We start from the raw sequence: 20,002 nt of genomic DNA, 5'->3' as shown, positions 1-20,002 counted from the left end.
CATCATTTCCATGCCTCTTGCATGCGGTACATTTGAACAGGAGACAAGACTTGCTTTTCCCCTCTCTTGGGTCTGACCACGTGCTCCATCTTCAGTTCCACAGTGGTTTCTGTGCCTCTTCTATCTTGCCCAGAAGAAAGGAATTTCTACACACCTTGGCAGGTCTTAAAAAAAAATCCTCCTTTGATTCTTCTGTTGCCCTTGGCACTGCTGGCATTTCATTTCCTCACATAGCAGGAGGCCATGGTTGACCTTACATGAGGAATTTGAGGCCCCAAAGAGGTAAAGTGACAACTTCCTGATTGCATGCAGTTGTATTTACAGCAATCCAGGGGTAAGAACTGGGATTAGAACTCAGGATCCTCACGGTATCTCATCCATCTGTTGCCATTGCCTTCCAGGATAAATCTCCTTTCCTGCTAGGATGGTTTGACTTTTACAAGATCTTGATTTCCATTTTAATAATCCCAAGGCTTCCCTTGACTCTGCAAAGGAATTAAATTTAAATACATAGCCTACATTTTATCTTGACATTTCTTTAGAAGGCTGGGAAAAGAAGGGGAAGGGAAAAGGAGGGGGCAGATATTCAGTCTTCCCGGCACGAGAGCACAGTCCTTCTGCTGCATTAGAACCCTTTGTTCACATCCTCTTGGGAGAGTTATAGGGCCGAGGGCTGCTTTGCAAGCCTCCAGGATCTCCAGTTACCCCTAGAGACACTGGGAAAAACCTGCATCCCATATTCGAAATCTCTGTGGGGAACATACCAGTGTCAGCATTAAGCGATGGGGCTTAAAGATAGTCTTGTCAGTCTAATTGCTCTTGAGTCACTGCCTCTGCTGTCAGGGCTGTCTGTCTTTGTACGCATCATCCTCATCACTCTGATAGCCCGTCAGGAATATGGGATGCAGCCCAGCCTTGCCTTCATCCAATAACATTATGAAATTGATACTGACACTTCCATTGGCACTAATTTCTCTAAGAGATTGGAGCCAGAGGACAAGTGGTTTAGCTTCATGGCAGTTAAGCTTTCCAAGTAGATCAAGATGGCCTAAGATTGATTGACCTGTACCCTGAGGAAGAAGGGAGGGAGAAGGGAACAGAGGGAGAAGAGGGAATGGAAAATCAATGGCTGCAGCATCATCATCAAGTGATATTTATCGACTGCCCAAGAACACAATGTCCTATGTGGATATTTTGAAGATACACACCCAGCCCCTCTGTAGCTGCTTCCACGGATGTGTGTTGGCTAGAGTGGTTCACAGCTTTCCTTGAGACATTGCCCGGTGTCTGGAGTCTACAGCCGCAGTGGATCCTACTCATGAATTCCCTTTATCCACCTTCAACTCCCACGCACAAGAGGGTTAAGTTACTTTTTAATCGGGTGACTCTGTCATTTATCATCCAGACCAAACAGGGCACCTAACAATGATGCTGGAACAGCAGGTCTAAACAAACACCATCCTAGGTGCATCGCGATGTGTGGGTTTGTGCCTTTTAATCAGGTGTCCCTCTTTGGCAGGGTCTAACTCTCCACCTGCACCTTCTTCTGGTTAATGGAAGCATAAAGAAGTAGGCTTTTGATGAGGAGCTGCCCTGAAGATGAGAGAATTTGTTTTTTAAATGAATTGTTTCATTTAATAATATTGCCTGATCTGGAAGTCAGTACAAGAATAACACCGTAAAAGTGATTGCAAGAAATCGCAAAATTGAAGAAGAATGTGCAATTTCAGATTAGACACTGGGGCGGTGTTGTGAGGTTAGATCTTTGGATTCTTTTCTTTGGTACCATGGCCAACTCGCTACTATGGTATCTGCCCCCTTTCCCATCTATCTCACCATCCCTTTTCAGGGTGTTTTGGTTGGAGTGTTCAATATCCTTGACTATATTACCCTTAAGTGTATTATATACATTGCCCGTGGAAATATTTATCTGGTGAGATGGAGGAAGGGATGAATTTGTAAAGAAATGCACAATAGTAGTCTCTTTACATACTTGTTTAACATTCAACCCACTGGCGTTAGTTCATGTGTGAGTTCATACACATCCTTGCTCAGGAGTACATCTGTGCCAGCACGCACATGGGGTTTTTGGCACAGTTATGAGGGTCTGGTGGTGGATGTGCGGAGGACATCATTGCCCTTCCCTGTGTGACCAAAGGGACTTCTTACAGATTGTGCATGCCTTGTGGTGTTGGACTGGCCAGCGAGCCTCTGCAGGGTGGCCAGAACAGATGTATAAATAGGAGCAGGTGCTACCGTTTATAAAACATGCCACATGAGGGAAGAGATCTCGGAGCTGATCCAATATTATTTCTATTGATTGTCTTTATTCCTTCCCATGCTGAGAATCGGTCGACCCTTTGCACCCCCACCGTTCCTGCTGTAGCGCTGTTGGAATGAAATGCTTATATCATTTTAATGGCACGCCTGCGAAAGGAATGAGGGAGTCAAGAGATTGATGGTGGCTGCAGAGGCCCCTGTCTGACTGCTGTCCCGGTGTGTGGGGAGAAGAGACAGTGGTCAAGGTTCAAGGTGCCTCAAAGGTGACAGCCACCAAGGAGGCAGAGATAGGATCTGCAGGACAGGAGGAAGGCAAGTCATCCAGGGTGGGACAAGGACTGCTTTGGTGGGTGGGGTCAAGGACAGAGTGTTTGCTGGACTGGGGGCCCTTCTCTAGGCTGCCTTCCTCTGTTACTTCCCTGGCTGAGTTTCTCTCAAGGGCTGCCTCACTGCTCTGGACACCCCTGCAAGGTGCCCTCATCCCATGCGCCATCTCTGTTGGTTTATCTGTGTGTCCCACGTGTAGACCTGGAGTGTGTCCTCTTCCTCCCCTGTACTCCCAGTCCCTAGCTCAGGACCCAGCACACGAGACAGTATTTGGTGAGCACATGGGCAGGAAGCGCTGATCTAGAAAGTGTGGCATGAATCATGGACTATAGTGTTTAGGTCACTTGCAAAGAGCTGGAGTGGGAAGTTGCCCCTGGGAGGTTAAATGCCTCTAGAGTGAATTCCCAGCTTACCCAGAGACTGTGCCTCCTCCACCTTCATCCCTGCCCTTATAATGCTATTTCATACCCTGGGGCTACCGCTGCCTCTCATGCCCTGGGTGCTGAGGGTTAGATGGGAGACATGGCGTTGCAGGTAGAATTATGTCCTGCAAAAAGATGGGTTAACATTCTAATCTCTAGTACCTGTCAATATGACCTTATTTGGAAACAGAATCATCGCAAATGGAATTAAGATGTAAGTTAAGATGAGGTGATATAATCAAAACCACTCTGAGTTATCATCTAACTCCAGTACGATTAGCCTACATCACAAAATCCCCAAACTACAGATGTTGGTGTGGATGCAGAGCGAAGGGAACACTTCTACACTGCTGGTGGGAATGCAAGCTAGTACCTTTTGGATAGAAGTTTGGAGAATACTCAAGGAACTAAAAGTAGACCTACTGTAATTCCTCTACTAGGTATATACCCAGATGATCAAAAATTATTTTACAACAAAGACATTTGCACCAGAATGTTTATTGCAGCCCAATTCATAATTGCCAAGATGTGGAAACAGCCCAAGTGGCCATGGGCCCAAGAATGGATTAACAAATTGTGGTATATGTACACCATGGAATACTATGTAGCTATAACAAGATGGAGACTTTACATCCAGGAGACTTCACATCCTGGATGGTGCTGGAACATATTCTTCTTAGTAAAGTATCTCAAGAATGGGGAAAAAAAGTATCCAATATACTCAGTACTATTATGAAATCAACATATAATCACGTACACATCCATATGAATGGTAAAACATAACTATAGTCCAGAAAGTAGAAGAGAAGAGGAGAGAATGGAGAGGAGGGAGGTGAGAGGAGGGAGGGTATTTGGGGGCACCTCGCAATGCCTAATGTGCATGATGTACTGGTACATTTCAAAATTATTAAGAAAAGAGTATAATTGTGATGGATGTGTTACTTAGTTCAATGTAAGCATTTCACATTGTATATAAAATCAGTACACTGAACCCCACAAATGCATCACTGTACACAGTTATGACTTAATAAAAAAAAAAGATGAGGTGATACAGGAGTAGGGTGGAGCCTTAATCTGATTTGACTAGTACCCTATAAAGAGAGAAGAGACATGAAGGCCATGCTGTGGCCATGCTGGACTGATGCACCTGCCATCCAGGGAATGCCCAGGGTCACTGGCCACCAGTAGAAGCTAGAAGGAGGTAAAGAAGGATTCTATGCAGAGTCTTCAAGTCCACGGCCCTGCTGGCACCTTGATTTCAGACTGCTGGGCTTTGCAACTATAGAGAATAAAATTCTGCTGTTTTAAGGCACCCACTTGGTAATCTCTTGTCATGGCAGCTCAAGGATACCTCTGGAGAGGAAATGCTCACTGCTGTCTGGAATAGCACTCGAGCACATGTAATTTTCTAATTTCCTGTTCTCTTAAAGCCCCTTTACTAGAGACACAAAGCAGTTCAAAGATACCTAGGAAAGAATCTTTGCCCTTTAGGGATTTCTGTTCTAGAGACTTTTAAAACCAGCTAACAAGCTTAAATTGGGATAAGCAAAGAGATGGGCCAGTGTTGACTCCAGGACAACCCAACAACAGCACAGGTTCAAATGTAGATGTGACTTCCTCATGGATTCTGGAGATGCATGTTTCCGATAAATATTGTGATGCTGACTGGCATAACTTCCAAAAGTCAAAATTCATAGGACTGCTTTGTGACTTGTCCACAAGATGTCCTTGCCATAGACACAGGGGGGCAAGCTCCTGTTGTAGGTCCTGAGAACTGAATGCAGTGTTCTGGATGGAGGCCACACTGTGCCTGGGAGAGCCGAGCCTGGGAGATGTGCTGACCCAGATGAGCAGGTGCCAACACCTTGTCCAGTGAGCAGTAGGCGAGAGGCCACAGAGAGGCCAGGAGGCACCTGCAATAATAGTCCATCATCTCTGCTAGGCCGGGGCCTGTGGGACCCAGGGTTCAAGGCATGCATAGCCCTTAGCAGAAGTGCCTTTGGGGCCTGTTGAGCTCTGTGGGCACCACCAGAGACTGCTAGCTTCTGGTTCAGGGACTACAGAGATACTTGGTCACATTTTGATAGTCCCATTCCTCCAGGGACCCACAAGAATCCACCTTTTATGTGGCACACTTTCCGTTGTCTGGGTTTACAGTGCCGCCTCTGTCATGTGTGTTGGCCCCACTGTTTAAAAGCCACCCCTAAAGGCTCTATTCCTAGGAAGCGAATTTAAACCAAACTCATGAACTCTCCAGACAACTTCCACAAAGACCCATTTGGTGGGGAGTTGAATATTATTCCCCAGGTGGGGTCTTGAGATCATGGCCTCCTCTTATTATTTTTTTTTTTTTAGAGGAAATCTGATGTGAGCTCAGAAGGGCACTTGTTTGGGAATCACAAGAGCTGACTTTCCTCTGACCATGTGGTAGTTCTTTTAAACAATCTGAGCCTCAGTTTCCTCACCTGTGAAATGGGACCATGACTGCCTCTTTTTAGTATCCCCCAGGGACATAGTGATGACTGAGTGCACAGGTAGGAAAGGGCCCTGTGAGCAGTGAAGTGTCATACAGGTCTGTGGGTTGCATTGCTATTGGATTCGAGGTTTTAATGCAGCAAATCATGAGATCCTCCATTCTAAAGGGCACTTTGGTCTTTAACTGTTCGCACCCTCCCTCCCTTGAGCCCCCTAGGAGGCCTCACACATGCCCAGTGAATGTTTTCTAACAAAAGGAAGAATGTCTTTTTGTCTGACATAAAGTGATGGCATCTGTATCAAGCCCACAGTAAGAGATTCTGAGCACTCAGGAGTCTCAGGCCTTTATAATAGTTTATAATGTCAAAATGGTCTAGAGAATCCATTGGAGACTTCCATGGTTTCTCTCCAACTATAAATTCAGCCCTCACTTCAGCATCCTAGATTTAAGGATGTTATAGTTCAAAAGGGTTCTGAACTATAGACCTCATTATTTGAGGCCATATAATTATGTACCTTGAGGTAGGGAGGGGAAGGATTGAGAATATAGACTCTGGTGTCCTATGCTCCAGTTAGAATCATGACACTGACACTTAACGTGCTGTGTGACCTTGGACAGACTACTTAATTCCTGTGACCCTGATTATAGGAACCACTTCATTGAGTCACTGTAAGGATTGGATGGAATTATATATATGGCCCAGTACTGTGACAGTAATTGTTCAGTGATGGTCAGTGAGTGCCGACAGACTTTAGCTATTCTTATTGTGTTATATTGCAAGTGTATGTAAGCCCATCACTCTGATTTTTCTAGGCATCCAACATGCTGTGATGTCACTTTACTTGTATTTAGAAATTAGCGTGGAAAGGGTTTTCCTGACTTCCCCTCCTGCAGTGTGTGAGACCCATGCAGGTATGGGTGAATTTTCTAGCTGGGAAGTCCCACATCAGTCAATGCCCATCAGGCCCCAAGTTCCTGTAGAAAATAATTTTCTTCTCCTCAGCATCAGGTGTCTGTACCTCTTAATTCATTATGCTTCTCTTTATTTAAAAGAACTTTATGTTGCAACCATCCAGGGTCAGCCAATGGGCTTTTAGCTATTAGATTTCCCTCCTATGACCTAGGTGAAATCAGAGGTGTTTGGGCTTAGCCCACAACAGTTTAAGCTCTAATTCTCTTAGTCTTGGTGTTGAAATAAGATCATGCGAGCAAAAGTTTAGTAAGTGCCAAAAGCAACATGAGCAAGTGGGTGAAGGGCATGGGGACATCAGGGGTTCCATGTAGCTGCACCTGGTACAGCATGATCTCAAGGGATGTTTCCCTCCATTCTCCAAATATCCCCAAGAAGATGGGGAAAGATAATGACCAAGTCTTTAGGGGAAATAGATGCCTTTATTTCAGGGTAACACTAGTTAACCACGGTGCACTTGCTAGAGCTGACTTTAGAAATGTTAAGACTTGAGCTGTGATCTCTGTCTGGGGTGTTAGACAGGAAATTTTGTGTTCCATTCACCTTATACACCCAATTTGAAGGTAATTAGTGACCTCCTGTTTGTACCTGGGAGGGTTTGAACTCCTGTCTGCACAGAGAGGATTGGAGAAGTCTGGTGGCATTTGCCTTCCTCGGGCTGCTTGTTCCTCATTCTTAGGCCCCTGCTGTGGCTGCATGGCCATCTTTCTGCCTGTGGACTTCTGCTGGCCCTGGACAGCTACAACCTGATGCCGTGGTTATAGGTCTGAAGTTTCTTGCAAATGCATGGACTTCCCTCCTAAATGAAGCCAGTTCTCATACAAATACATTTCAAGGGTATAAACACGGGGGCTGGGAAGGAGCTTTGGCCACTTGTCGTGTTGTTAGAAAAACAAGGCCGGAGGGTCAGGCGGCCTGCTGCAGTGAGATGTGCCCAGACACTGAAGTCACACAGATGTGGATCTGTTTATCATTTATTAACTGAGTGACCTTGAGCAGATTATGAAATCTGGAGCATTAGTTTTCTCAGCCGCATCACTGGGAATAATAAGATCTAGCCCCAGGATTGCTGTGGTGGTTGAGAAAGGGGGTGCTAGGGAAGCCAAGGACCTGGCGTACCCCATCCTGCCTTCCCTTTCCTTCCTTGCGTGTTCTCGGCTGGCCGAATAGCAGCCTTGCTCCCGATCTCCAAGCAGTGCCTCCAATCTGAGAGTGCTGTGAGGCGTGACCTGCGCTCTGGTTCCTGTAAGAGGCTGGGAGGGAATTTGTGCCAGAGAATAAAGCTTATCTTTTGGGAAATGATTCAGGGAGAGGAGCAGAGCAGTGAGGAGGTCATGGCTTATTGTGTAGCCTGCAGGACCCTGCGTGCCCCACAGCTTACAGAGGGCAACATCTGTCCGGAAGCTGCAGGAGGTGGAGTGGGGAGGGCCCAGAGGAGCCAGTCCAGGAGCAGAAGGCCAGTGACTGGTCCCCCACGTCTTCTGCTCTTGGGCACAGCCCATGTTCACTTGGCCTCTGTCCCACATCTGCCAATAAAAATTAAGAAATTGATTTTCTTTTGTTTGCCTCTGAGGACCAGGCTCTTTTTATGAGATAGTAAATGGGATCCCTCTTGGAGCATGGCTGGATTTTTAATTGTATTTGTTGTGCTTTCACTTACTCCGTTTTATGAGTTCCTGCTCTCAGATTTGTTGATGCGAAGCTCTCGCCCACCAGGGACATGTCAATGTTTGATTTTTATCAGTAGGGAAAGGTTGAGGTTTTTAAAAAATCATTTTCTTAATCCAAAGGTTGGCTCGTTTGCTTCATTCTGACACATTAAAGAAGCATGCGAGCCATGCAGGCCTGTTTTCTCCTACCTCCCAGTAAGATCTAGGTAGTCCTGGTCTGTCTGTGGAACGTAAGATTCCAACTCAACTTTGGGACAGAGAGCGGGGAGGCATTTTAAGATGATTTGCATCAGTCAGGAAGACAAGTATCTTTTGTATGAGGCTCTTCTGTTGGGATTTGTGGGAGATGGTGTGAAGCAAGCCCACTGTCTGAATGAAAAGATGAAAGTCACGTTGTTAGATGTGGAGACGTGATAGAACGTGCCCCCACCAATCACAGTGGCTTACAGCAACAGGGCTGCGTTTCTCATGCCCCTCCTACCCCGTGCCAGGTGTTGGATGGAGCCCTTTGCTCCACATTGGTCTTGCTTAGAGACTGTAGTTGACGGGGGCTGTGCCTCAGGCAGCCGCAAATGCCAGCACAGGCGAAAGAGAATGTGATAGATTACACACTGGATCTTAAAGCTTCCGTGTGGGAGTGACACATTCTCACGTCTGCTCACTTTTCATTCCAAAGAAAGTGACGGGGTATAGCCTAACTTTGAGGGGTGCAGAAAACGGCAGTCCTGCCAGATGTGTGGAAATACTCAGTAAACAGCAGTCACAATGGCCACAGCTCCAGAGAGGGCTTTCTGATCTAAGAGGTGAAGTTCTCCTCCATCGACTCTTCTTTTGAAGGAAGTACAGAGATAAAGGAAGGCATATAGAAGTAGATGGATTTGGGCCCTGGGATTTTACAATTCAGCTATACATGTTGGACTTTTCTGCTCAAAGTTACCTTATGTGAGTTGGCCCAATCTTGAGAATATTTGAGAATAGTTGGCCCAATCTTGAGAATATCCCCAGATCCCTTGGCTCCACATCTCCCTTTCTTCATATAGGCTCAGGTATTCACACCAAGCCCGATCCACTTGTAAGAAATGTTTGGTGTCAGCTATACAGTGTAGGAAATGGGTAGTTTGGTGGGGTGAGGAAGACTTTTGGAAACAAATATGCTTTTTTTTTTTTTTTTTCCTTTTTTTTTATTGAATGGTAACTATGTACATTAATGCACTTCTGGGGTACGGTGTGGGGTTTTCACATGCAATCTGAAATACTTCCATCAAACTGGTCAACACAGCCTTCATGTCATTTTCTGTTATTGCTTTAAAACATTCACATTCTACTCTTAGAAAGATTCACCAAATATGCTTTTGAATATAGGTTTCATCACTTCTTGGCTGGGTGATTTTTGGAAAACTACACTTAATTGAAGATCAGTTTTCTAGTTGATCAAATGAGAATGAAGGTAGTTTTTCAGAATCACATGAGATGAGAACAAAATTCCCAGCAACATATCTGGCATATAGCAGGTGTTTAATAAATGTTAATTTATTTTACCTCCCCCCTCCTTTTTTTATAAGCCAAAGGGATCCCAGCATCCCTGGGGCTCTGAGTTATTCATCTGGAGCTTGGAGAAGAACCACTTCCACACACTAACTGGACAGATGTCCGAGGGTTCGGCCAGTAGCTGGCTTTTCTTAGAGAATTGCTAATGCTGTGTAAATCAGAGAGTTGGTGGGAAAGAGAGGATTTTAGAGGTAAGGGTAGGGTATTAGAGAGACTGATACCAAGGCAGTCCTCCTGTGATCCACAAGGGGGTTTGTTACCTGGGAAACTACTTTTTCTGCTTCTGTTTTGCTTGCCCACCTCTCTCCCTTCTCCTTTTGCATTTGGGAGCCTGGGGAAGTTTCCCTGTAGTCACCAGAGGCCTCTGTAGAATGCTGTGTATCTGTAGGTCCTCCTGATGACCTGTAGGTCCAGCTGCCACCACCCCCCACTCCACGACTGGGGCTTATCCCACTGGGGTGGGGTGTAACCCTATTGCAGTGGAGCTCCCTCATCTGTCTCTGGGAACCTGAGTCCCATCTGGGAACTAGCCACTTATGAAATCTGAGCTGTTCCTAATTCTGCACCCTTATTTTGCCCCTATGGAAGGAGCAGGGAAGGCAAGAGAGAGACTCTGGACAGATAGCATAGACGTCCTGCTGTACAAGGATGTCGGGGCCATGCGTTTCCCTAATGATCTAATGGTTCCATTGCAGTATGGTTGAAGAATAGAATCCATTGCTCATCTACAGGGGGAAAAAAAGGCATCGATTTTGGAAGAGAATAATGTGATGTGAGTGTCTGAACAGACCTGTATTCCCTTGAGGGTCTCTGTCAAAAGCTTGAACTTACCAGAAAGGCTATGAGAATGTTTCTGTTTCTTTTTGTTTACTAGAGCTGCATTACAAAGCCATTGTGTAATTTGGAATGGATTAGTGACAGCAGAGAAGCTGGTAATGGGTCCTAGCTCTCTCTGTGTGTATGTGTGTGTGTGTGTAGGACTCAGAAGACAGAAAAGGACTCCTCTTGACCTGCCTCAGAGCTGGGCAGTTTCAAGAAAATAGAAGTGAGCTCCCTAGACAGCTGAGAGCCCCTCCCCCCATTAATTGTCCCTTCTTTGGTATCTTAATCAATTCTTCACTGTGGTTATTAAGGTGAGAACAAATGCTTCCTCCCCCAGAAGGGCCACAGATCTGTGGGTTTTCCCCTGAGTAAGTAGTATGAGGACTGACCAGACTTTGAAAGGGACGTGGATTCCTAGAGTGAAATGCTGGTGTCCCTATCAGTAGTTTTCAACCTGGGGCTACTCCATCAGTCACTCCAAGGGGTGTTTGGAAATGTGTTTTTGTGTTGTGTAGGGAGAATGGATTATTTTTAATGATTTATTTTTTAGAATCCATTTTTAGAGACGTTTTAGGTTCACAGCAAAATTGGGTGGAAGGTACAGAGGTTTCCCATTTACCCTGTGCCCCGCACGTGCACAGCTACCCCCACAGAGGGAACATGGATTGTGATTGATGAATCCCAGCCTGCTTCCTCTATGCAGGCCCAGGGATGCTAAGTGCCCAGGACAGTCCTGTCCAGGGAAGACTTGTCTCACCTCTGTGCTAGCCGCCACACTGTGGGGCCCCAACGCAGGCAGGCAAGGGCACGCTGCAGGGGTCACTTCTTACACGCTTTGACCAGATGGGCCTGTGTGCTTATTACTGGCTTTTATTTTAAGGACTATGGTTTGAGGAAGAGCAGAGTAAGAGGGCCTCAGGGATGGGGCAGCAGTCTGGCCGCGTGGTGCCCTTTTCTAACGTGGACATAGTTTAATAAGAGCATCAGCACTGTTGGGAAGAAGAGGCGGTGATGAGTTATCTGTAATCTATCTGGGTGAGTCTACCCAGGTGACTCACTCCTGTCCCAATTCTTGAGAGTCAAGAAGAACATCTTTATAAAGGGTCTCTGCAATCGAAGGTGGCTGCTCCCAAGGAGCATAATGAGCCACAGCTGATGGAGTGTCCCTGTGACCCTGCGCTTCCCAGGAGCCCATGCTGGCTGAGAGCTGTGAGCACCGGCTTCCGGGCCAGACCAGGAATCTGAATCCCAGCTCCACTTCTTTGCTAGGTAGGCATGTGTCCTTGGGCAGGTCACTGCTCTGTGCTTCAGTGCCATCTTTAAAATGGGGGAGGTAATGGTACCCATGTCACAGAGGAGTTGTGAGACTAAAGAAGCTACATTGCAGAGCCCCATGTTCTGAAGTATTCAATTAAAAAAAAAATTATTACCAGGATCGTGATTTCTCCAACTAACTCCTCAACTCACTATCATTTGCCGCTTTTTTCTCTACCACTCAGTAGAAATTGCTCTCGTGAAGGCCACCCCCATATTTCCACATCCAGTGACCTATTTTCATTCTTCATCCTATTTGTCTTCTATGAGTCTCTTGAACTTCTAGAAATCCTCTTCCTTCGATGTCCAAGATAATGCCCTTTTCTTGTTCTCTTCCACTTTTCTGCCATTTCTTCTCCTCCTACAATGCAATGCCTACATTCTATATATTGGGGTTCCCGGGGGATCTAGTGTTGGGCTTTCTTCTTTCATTTCTGTGGAGTGCTCCTGGGTGACCCCGTGGCTTGGCAGCCTATGGCAGAACGTTTCCCTCTGTGGCTCTGGCCCCAGCTTTTTCACATCCTAGAATAGGTGGCTACTTTTAGGCGGTAAGATCTTGAAACATTTTGTTGACCACTGGATGTCCATGGATTGACTATCTGTGTACAGATTCAAAGGAACGTCCTTGCACAAAAGTTCTAATATTTTAATCTTCTCAAACTTCTTCTGATTCTGTGCCTTTCTCCTGAGCCACTGTGACAATGCATGTCCCATCATGCCAAGAACAGAATGGGAAGGGATGGTGGTAACTTCTGTTACCTGGTTGTTTTGTCTCCTTGCAGTGCATGGTCTACAGGCCTGATGAAGTCTGTGGCTGTGAGCTGTGGAGTGAGCGAGACAGCCTGGGTGCGAATCCTGCCTTTATTTTTGCCTTAACCTGTCCCCCCTGGACACCTGCTTCCTGCAGCCTGGTGGCCTGAGGCTCCCACTCTCTGAGACTGGGTGTCCTCTTCCTCCTTTCTGTGTTTGCCCCCATTTTGCTGAAGTTCCTTCTCCTGATGCTTCCTAAGAAAGGGGATGAGTGAGACACATTTTTCCACATTTTCCAATACCTTTCTTTTCACCTATACAGTGAAGTAATACATTTTTTAGACAGAATTCCAGATTACAAAGTTGTCTATCAAAATTTGGAAGGAATTGCTCAGTACAGAAACGGCAGTAGTGTTGTCAGGGAGAAGTTCATCATCTTTCTGATTGCTCTTCCTTTGTGAATGTGACCTCGCCTTCCCTCCTGGAAGCTCTGAACATCTTCTCTTTATCCCCAGGATTCTGCCTTTTGTGCCTTTGTGCCTTGATAGTGTGCACTTGTGTTAACTGTGCTGGGAACCGTGTGGGTAGTTTCCTTGACTTTGTCTTTCCGCTCTTCTTTGTCAAATTTAGATGTTCAGTGATTCCCAAGGACAGTTTGTTATGTAGGTACAAGGCCCTCATTTACCTCTCTGTGGATAGTATAAGGTCTCTTTCTGCTTCCTGCGTTGCCTCCGGCTCTCGTACACCCGTGATTGCTTGTCTCTTACTCTCATTTTCATGCTGAAGCTTTGCTGAAGGGCCTGGAAAGCTGATATGATTCCCGTGCACACACACACGTGTGTGAGTGAAGCTTAGTTACGTGCAGTGTGATCACAGAGCGAACTTGACTTTCCTTTGAGAGATCTGAGGGTTTCGATATCTGGACCAGTGATTTTTTTCAATTGGTGTGCCATGAAAATTTTTAAAGATCATTAATTAAATTTTTTTCAAAAGCAATTCAAAGCACAGTAAGTGTATTCTTTTTTTTAACTCTTTTTTTTCTTTTGGATCAACGTAATTTAAGTGTGCCATGGATGTTTAACTATAAGTTCAAGTGTGCCATGAGATAAAAAAAGGTTGATAAACCCCAATCTAGATACATTTTTTTGAGAGTTTCTCCAGAGAAGCATTTCTCTAATCTGCGTGGTGGTGGTGTGAGATGAGATGGGGTGGTGGGGGAGGTTTGGTTTCTGTTGTTCTAGAAGGGGGAAGAAGGGGCTCAGCCTCATGTTTCATCCCAGCCTCCCCTGAGCCTTTCCAGTTCAGTTTCTCGGGGCAAAGTGCTGCAATCCTGCAGGCTGGGGGTGAGGTGATGGTGCGGGTGCCTTGTTGCGGCCAACCTTACCTTACGCCAACCTTTCTGGCCACCTTGTCCCTTCAAGCCCTGAGCTTCCCCAGCAGAACTGACTCCCTCTTTCTTTTCATACACAGATATTTCTTAAATCCTTTTATATTTTGGCAGTGTTCGAGGAAAGAGGATAAAGAAAGGTGCTTAGTTTTCCTGGTTTAACTGGAAGTCTCTATGAAGTTTTTCTAAAAGTCTACGAGGTATTTTCGGGAACTGGCTTCATTTTGCAAAGCAAGTGATTGTTGTGAGTGTTTGGGCAACCGCTTACTGCAACTTTTCCACATGGCCACGTGGCCTCCAAACACAGACAGGCATTTGTCAGGGACTGGAATAAGCCAGTGTGTGCTGACAGAGTGGGATTCAGGGTCCTCCGTTTGCGTGTACCAGTCTCCCATTTAGTTCTGCCTCATTGGTGCTTCACCTCGCTCTTTGATGGGAAATATTCTCTCCATAAACTTCAGTAAGATGTAATGGATTTCTGCAGTGGAAATATTGTTCAAGCTGCAAAACAAAATCACAGCAGGCACTTTGTCTGGGGACTGTGTGTCTAGCAAAGCAGCTATTTGAAACGCCAGTCTTATGAAGCCACAAACAGTCACAGCTAATTCACTTTACAGGATTTTTATTTCTATGTATGGGAGACTCACACCACCCAATAGAATCATTGCTCTACCAGGACTACAGCGTTAATTCTCTTTGTTATCTTGTGCTTTTGAGTAACCTTATTTATTGGGTTTCTTCTTTGGGTCAGAAAAAAGCTAGAGTGAAGCTGGGTTGGGGTTGGTAATCACACAAGGTGATGTCCTTTGAAGCTATTGGGGCAGTGTGGAGTCTGGATCTTTCAAGAGCAGGACAGCCGGTCCAGCTGCCAGTAGGCTCAGAGTCATGCAGCCTAATTACTGTCATTCGTGAACTTGGCCCAGGTTAGATCCAGGCCCACACAGGGCATGTCTCCCTATGGATAAGGGAGGGTAGGGTCTGAAGGTGAGTTGAAAAGCTCTGGGTCCCCAGTTCTCTAATCAGAGGTTCTTAATCCTGGCTGTCCATGAGACTCACCTGGGAAGCTTTTACCATCCTAATGGCTGGCTCACACCCTGGACAGATCGAATCAGTACCTGTAGAGATGGAACCTGTCATCAGTAGTTTTTAAAGCTTCCCAGGGGATAAGGAGCAGGGTGCAAATGACTGCCAGATCATTTTTAAAAATCCTGTTGTTGTTACATAAACAAAGAAACTTACTTAAAACTTTTATTATTTCAATCTAATTTGAATTTGAGGAAGAGAAAATAATTCATGCCATGGTCATTTTAGTTCACTTTTATTCTGCAGCTGTTCCCATAGTTTGATGGGGTAATTCTCAAGAAAGAGAATTAAGGGGTGGTTCTCTGAATTCAGAATTCAGAGCATTCAGGGAACACTGTTTTAGTGGAGTTTGCTGGTGCTTAAAGCATGGTGTGTGTGGGATGTCTGTGGCAGGGCTGGGAATTGGCCAGATGTCACCTCACTGGGTGCCGTGTCTCTCCTGGCCTGGCAGGTCCTGTGGCTGTCATTAGTGGTGAGGAGGACTCAGCCAGCCCACTGCACCACATCAACCATGGCATCACCACACCCTCGTCGCTGGACGCTGGGCCCGACACTGTGGTCATTGGCATGACACGCATCCCTGTCATTGAGAACCCCCAGTACTTCCGTCAAGGACACAACTGCCACAAGCCAGACACATGTAAGTACTGGGAGGGGGTGCTGTCCCTTCCGGGGAGGGAAGGGTGGTGTGGCAATAGACCATGTAGCTGGGGTTCTGGAACCTTCTGGGGTGACCTGTCACCTGCTAACCTCTCACTTTTTAGGAGACCCTCCCTGTCTGTCTCTAAGCTGGAAGAATAGCCTGGGCCAGGAGTTCTCTGGGCACAGAGTCCCCTGGGAAGGGAAGGCCCCGGGTCTGACTCTGGCTCCCTCTTCTGTTCACCTGGGTTCAGCAGGATCCTGAGTAGAGAGAGGTGTTCCTGATAAGGCAGGTGACACAGAGGAGCTGGGTCTTCTCTCTAGACCTGGCCTATGTAATTAGGAAGTATAACCTGACTCTGTTCAGACAGCAGCCCCTGAGCTCAGCAGAACCTCAACCCAAGCCTCCATGAGAAGGGAAGGGAGTAATGGGCGGTGAGTACCTTTGAACAGAAACATCTCTCTCGCTGCCCCTCCAGTGCCCCGAAGTGTGCACTTCCTGGGACTCACATCACAGCCCAGGGCTAGGAACACTCACCTCCTCACTGCAGACATCTCACTCCGACCAGAGGCCTCCAGGCACCTGTTTCCTCCTCATTTCTCAACCCTGTTGGCTCCAGCTTCTCTTTCTATTTCTGCTGAGCCCTGCTGGGCCCCTCTCAGCTCCTGGAACCTCGTGGCTTAGCCTTCCCTCCAGCAGGCTCCTTGCTGTGTCTCCAGGCTCCCTCCAGGCCCAGCACCACCAATGCATACCTCCACCTCTCAAACTGTGCCCTGGAAATGATCCACTGCTTCAGGGAGAGCACAGAGGCCCCTGGACAGTGAGGCATCAGTGTTGACCTAGGAGCTGGAAGGGACAGAAATGATGGGCTAGGTTAAGGCCCACTTTAGGGGCAGGAATGCTGAGGTTCTGGGAGGCCGTGAGCTCCCTGTCCCTGTGAGTCCCTAGCTGGTGGGCTCTCTTCATGTTTCAATTGGCCACCTGGGAGGCCTAGGAAAAAGCACCTTCTGGTCTTGCTCATCCCCTGGCCTGAGCTCTCTGCACTTGGGCCACACTCTTTGTAGCTCCCAGAACTCTTGCTGTTCTCTCTGGTTCATCTTGTAGCAGTGTGGGCGTTTGGTTACCCTTATCAGCCTTTGCTTCATTTCTCGGGCTCTGATTTTTAGTGAGAGGGTTGCCATGGTGGAAGAGATGGGGCTTACGTCAGCATAAGGCCATCGTTTACCTTCTAACCCTGGGTGTTCTGCACTATCTCAGTGTTTATCAGACACTCTCTGTCAGTACTAGAGGAAAGATAGCTGGGTTCTGGACCAGGGCTGGGCAAGGAAGAAAGAGCCCTGTGTGCTGCTTCAGCGAAAGCACTTGTCTCAGATCAGGCTCATTCCCAGGCTGATCTGGACATGGCTGGGAGAAAAGACCGTCTATGGTGGCAGTATGGGTCCAAGTATGGTCTAGGGTTAAGGCCAAATTTTCTAGTATTCCATTAGTATTTGAACAGAGTCTTAGACCTGGCTGTGTTGAATGAATAGTTCTCTTTATTTGCAGTTTTTATTTGCAGTAGTTCTATCAAGTTGCTGCAAACACTGACTCAGCAGACACTGAGCCATTGCTCCTAGGGGAAATATAGGGTTAGGTTCCTGTGAGCCTCTATGCACAACATTTTATCAACTAATCAATGCATAACCTTGCATATGTGTTTCTGTTTAAAGACACCTTACTTAATACATACTGTTGATTCATTAACATTAAGTTCATGGCCAATGCTATTATAACTCATCTGAACAAAGCTTATCTAACAAAAGCATGTTCTCTGGAAGGTCCATCACACCTGTCTTGTGCTTAAGGACATTAGCCAATAGTTCAGAACTGTGTGGGTGGGTGGGTGGGGGCTTGCTAAACTGTAAAATCACTAAGCAAAGCACACAAATGCAAAAAATGTGGTCCACAGTAGACTACATAAAGGACATTTGTTTATAATATGAGAGCTGAACAAGAATTAAATAAAAGACCATGTTGTACATGATAAATTATACAATTTTTGTCAAATGAAATAGACGAAAGAAAAAGAAAAAAATAAAGAAGAAGACAGAGTGTCTCATTTTTTAGCCTCAACTGGAAACGTGTAGGTTAGGTGACTTACATTTTTGTTACTCTGTACCTATGCCCAAATGACCACGAAAGCCTATTAAGTGTGGTTTAGGGATTGTATGTAAATTTTAGCAATAAGGAAATTCACAGCATCTGTGAGAAATGAGGATCACTGTGTTCTCTTTAGTGGGAGCTCTAGGTTCTAGCTACGGAATATCATCTCTGGGTCACATTTGTTCTCCCTGGAAATCCTGATACCAGGTTATGGGCACAATTGCCAAATGGGGAGGGAAGTTTCCTCTGAGCCATCAGAGTAAGTGTCCCGTGGAAACCTAGGAGCCTGTGGGATCTGCTGAGTGTCCTTTGATGTGGAGACAGAGCACAGCCAAGGAGCCATCACACTAGGGAAAGCCTTCCTTTTAGCGTGCTCCTGAGTTTGCGGTTCAAAGTGCCTTAAAGATCCAGGCAGTTCTGTGTGAGCAAGAAGAGGGTGGTGAAGATGGAAGGGAAACAGTTGTGTTGATGAAGACTGAAGGAATAGGGGAGCAAACAGTACCTTACCAGCCAAAAATCACCAGGGGACTCCAGATTGTCAAGCCCCACTGATAGCAGGGAAGGTCTACTTTGGAGGGAAGCAGTGTATTTTGTCCTATCAGTCAACAGTGGCTAGCTCGTGATTGTTTTCAGAAAACATGTGTGGCCCAGAAGACAATGTGAGAGGCAGCATAAATGGATTTGGCTAATCCTCCCTCTGCAAGTCCATCGGTGACTCACACAGATGAGGGCAGGGAGCACCCAGACCAGTCCTCGGAGGAGATTTACTGGCTGAGCCGGCAGCGGGTCTCTGATTTCCAGCGCTTCATCAGTTGAGGGAACTGACTCCAAGATGCATTCCTGTGTGTGATGAGACACTACTATAAATAATTAAAACCACATGCATCTTGGTACATAAATAAGTAGAGAACATTTATGGTGCTATAGACAAGGCCCGGGTCTATCCTTTGGGGGTGGCAAAAAGTAGGGAGACTAAGAGAGGAAAGTTGCTCCTATAGTGAATCCCCTAGGCACTGTCCCCATCCGATCCCCTTCTTTGTCCCATTTTAAAATGTGCAGTATGGGATGGAATTGTAGGAACGTGGTGCTACCTGGCTGCAGACATTTCCCACTGCCCCCAGTGATGGATTATACATAAAAACGCTTTTCTTTCTTTATTCCTCGTGTGCTTATCATACATGGTGGGACCTTTCAGACCGGGACGATGAGGAGGCGGCTCCTGTCTTTGCATCTCACTTTCTGTCTGCCTTCAGTCTGGCCCATAGCACTTTTGCTAGCATGTCAGGCCGCAAGGATATTTAGAGCTCCCCAGTGCATTCCTTTCTCAGATACTTGCGTCCCCTTGCCTGTATTCCCAACATGTGCTCTGCGTTTGATATTGTCTTTATTCTTAATTTGTTCAGCCTTTCCAGGGATTCTGAAAGAGCTGAATAAAGATACTCCTGGTTGGAAATGTATATAGAACCCAACGGCTAATAAGGCCCCTCATTATTCACACGAAGCTTCAAAGGCATCAGGAAATGGATGCAAGCCTCTTTGTCACACAGTTGAGGATCCCAGGCTTTGTGCTAAATAAACCCTATAGAATGAGACACCCAAGGGACCAATCCGTATGGGTCACTGGGGAGTTGTGTTTGCAGCAACACTGGACTCTCGGTTACCTTTCGTCACCATCTGACGGGTCTGGCCAGTCGTTCGTGGGCTGGGGTCAGACTGCCAGCTGCTGTTTTCAGAGGCACACTTGGCCCATTGGACAGTGGAAAGGCTCCTCAGCTGTCTTTAAGGCCCTGGGCTTCTCTGTTCAACCCTTTCCCCAAAGCCCATTCTCTTGGCTGGGAAAGCAGAGGCCATCTGGGGACAGTAACTCCTGTCCTGACTTGTCCCTCCTTCCTTTTCTCCTCTGATGTCAACATCTGCCTTTGTTTCCATTTTGCTCCTGTCTTTTAGGAAACAGTGTGTCTACCCTCCCAGAGCCAATGTCCCCCAGCCTTTCTGGGCTGTTTCTGCAAACAGGGCCTCTTCCTGCCTCGTTCAGCTCGCCCTTTCTTCTCCCCTCCCCTGTGTGGCGGCTCAAACCCACCATAAGCCCCTTGCAGTTATCTGTTGCATGGATCCATCTCTGTTTCCATTTCCCCAGGAAGCCCTCCTCTCTCCATCCTTGATCTCTTTGT

General features: G+C 46.5%; 1 protein-coding gene across 5 annotated transcripts in view; it reads left to right on the top strand.

Moving 5' to 3' along the window:
• NTRK3 (neurotrophic receptor tyrosine kinase 3) overlaps nt 1-20,002 on the top strand; it is a 361,705-nt gene that overhangs the window by 191,987 nt on the left and 149,716 nt on the right. For all 5 annotated transcript variants that reach the window (XM_003788654.2, XM_003788653.2, XM_003788652.2 and 2 more), the window contains one exon: nt 15,501-15,689. In XM_003788654.2, the coding sequence (XP_003788702.1) occupies nt 15,501-15,689 (189 nt within the window). The remainder of the gene's footprint in view (nt 1-15,500; nt 15,690-20,002) is intronic.

The sequence above is a fragment of the Otolemur garnettii genome, unplaced genomic scaffold (genome assembly GCF_000181295.1).
Source record: "Otolemur garnettii isolate 467f Iridium unplaced genomic scaffold, OtoGar3 scaffold00029, whole genome shotgun sequence".
NCBI lineage: Eukaryota > Metazoa > Chordata > Mammalia > Primates > Galagidae > Otolemur > Otolemur garnettii.
The sequence above is the reverse complement of the archived record's forward strand: the minus strand, read 5'-3'. Positions and strand labels throughout refer to the sequence as shown.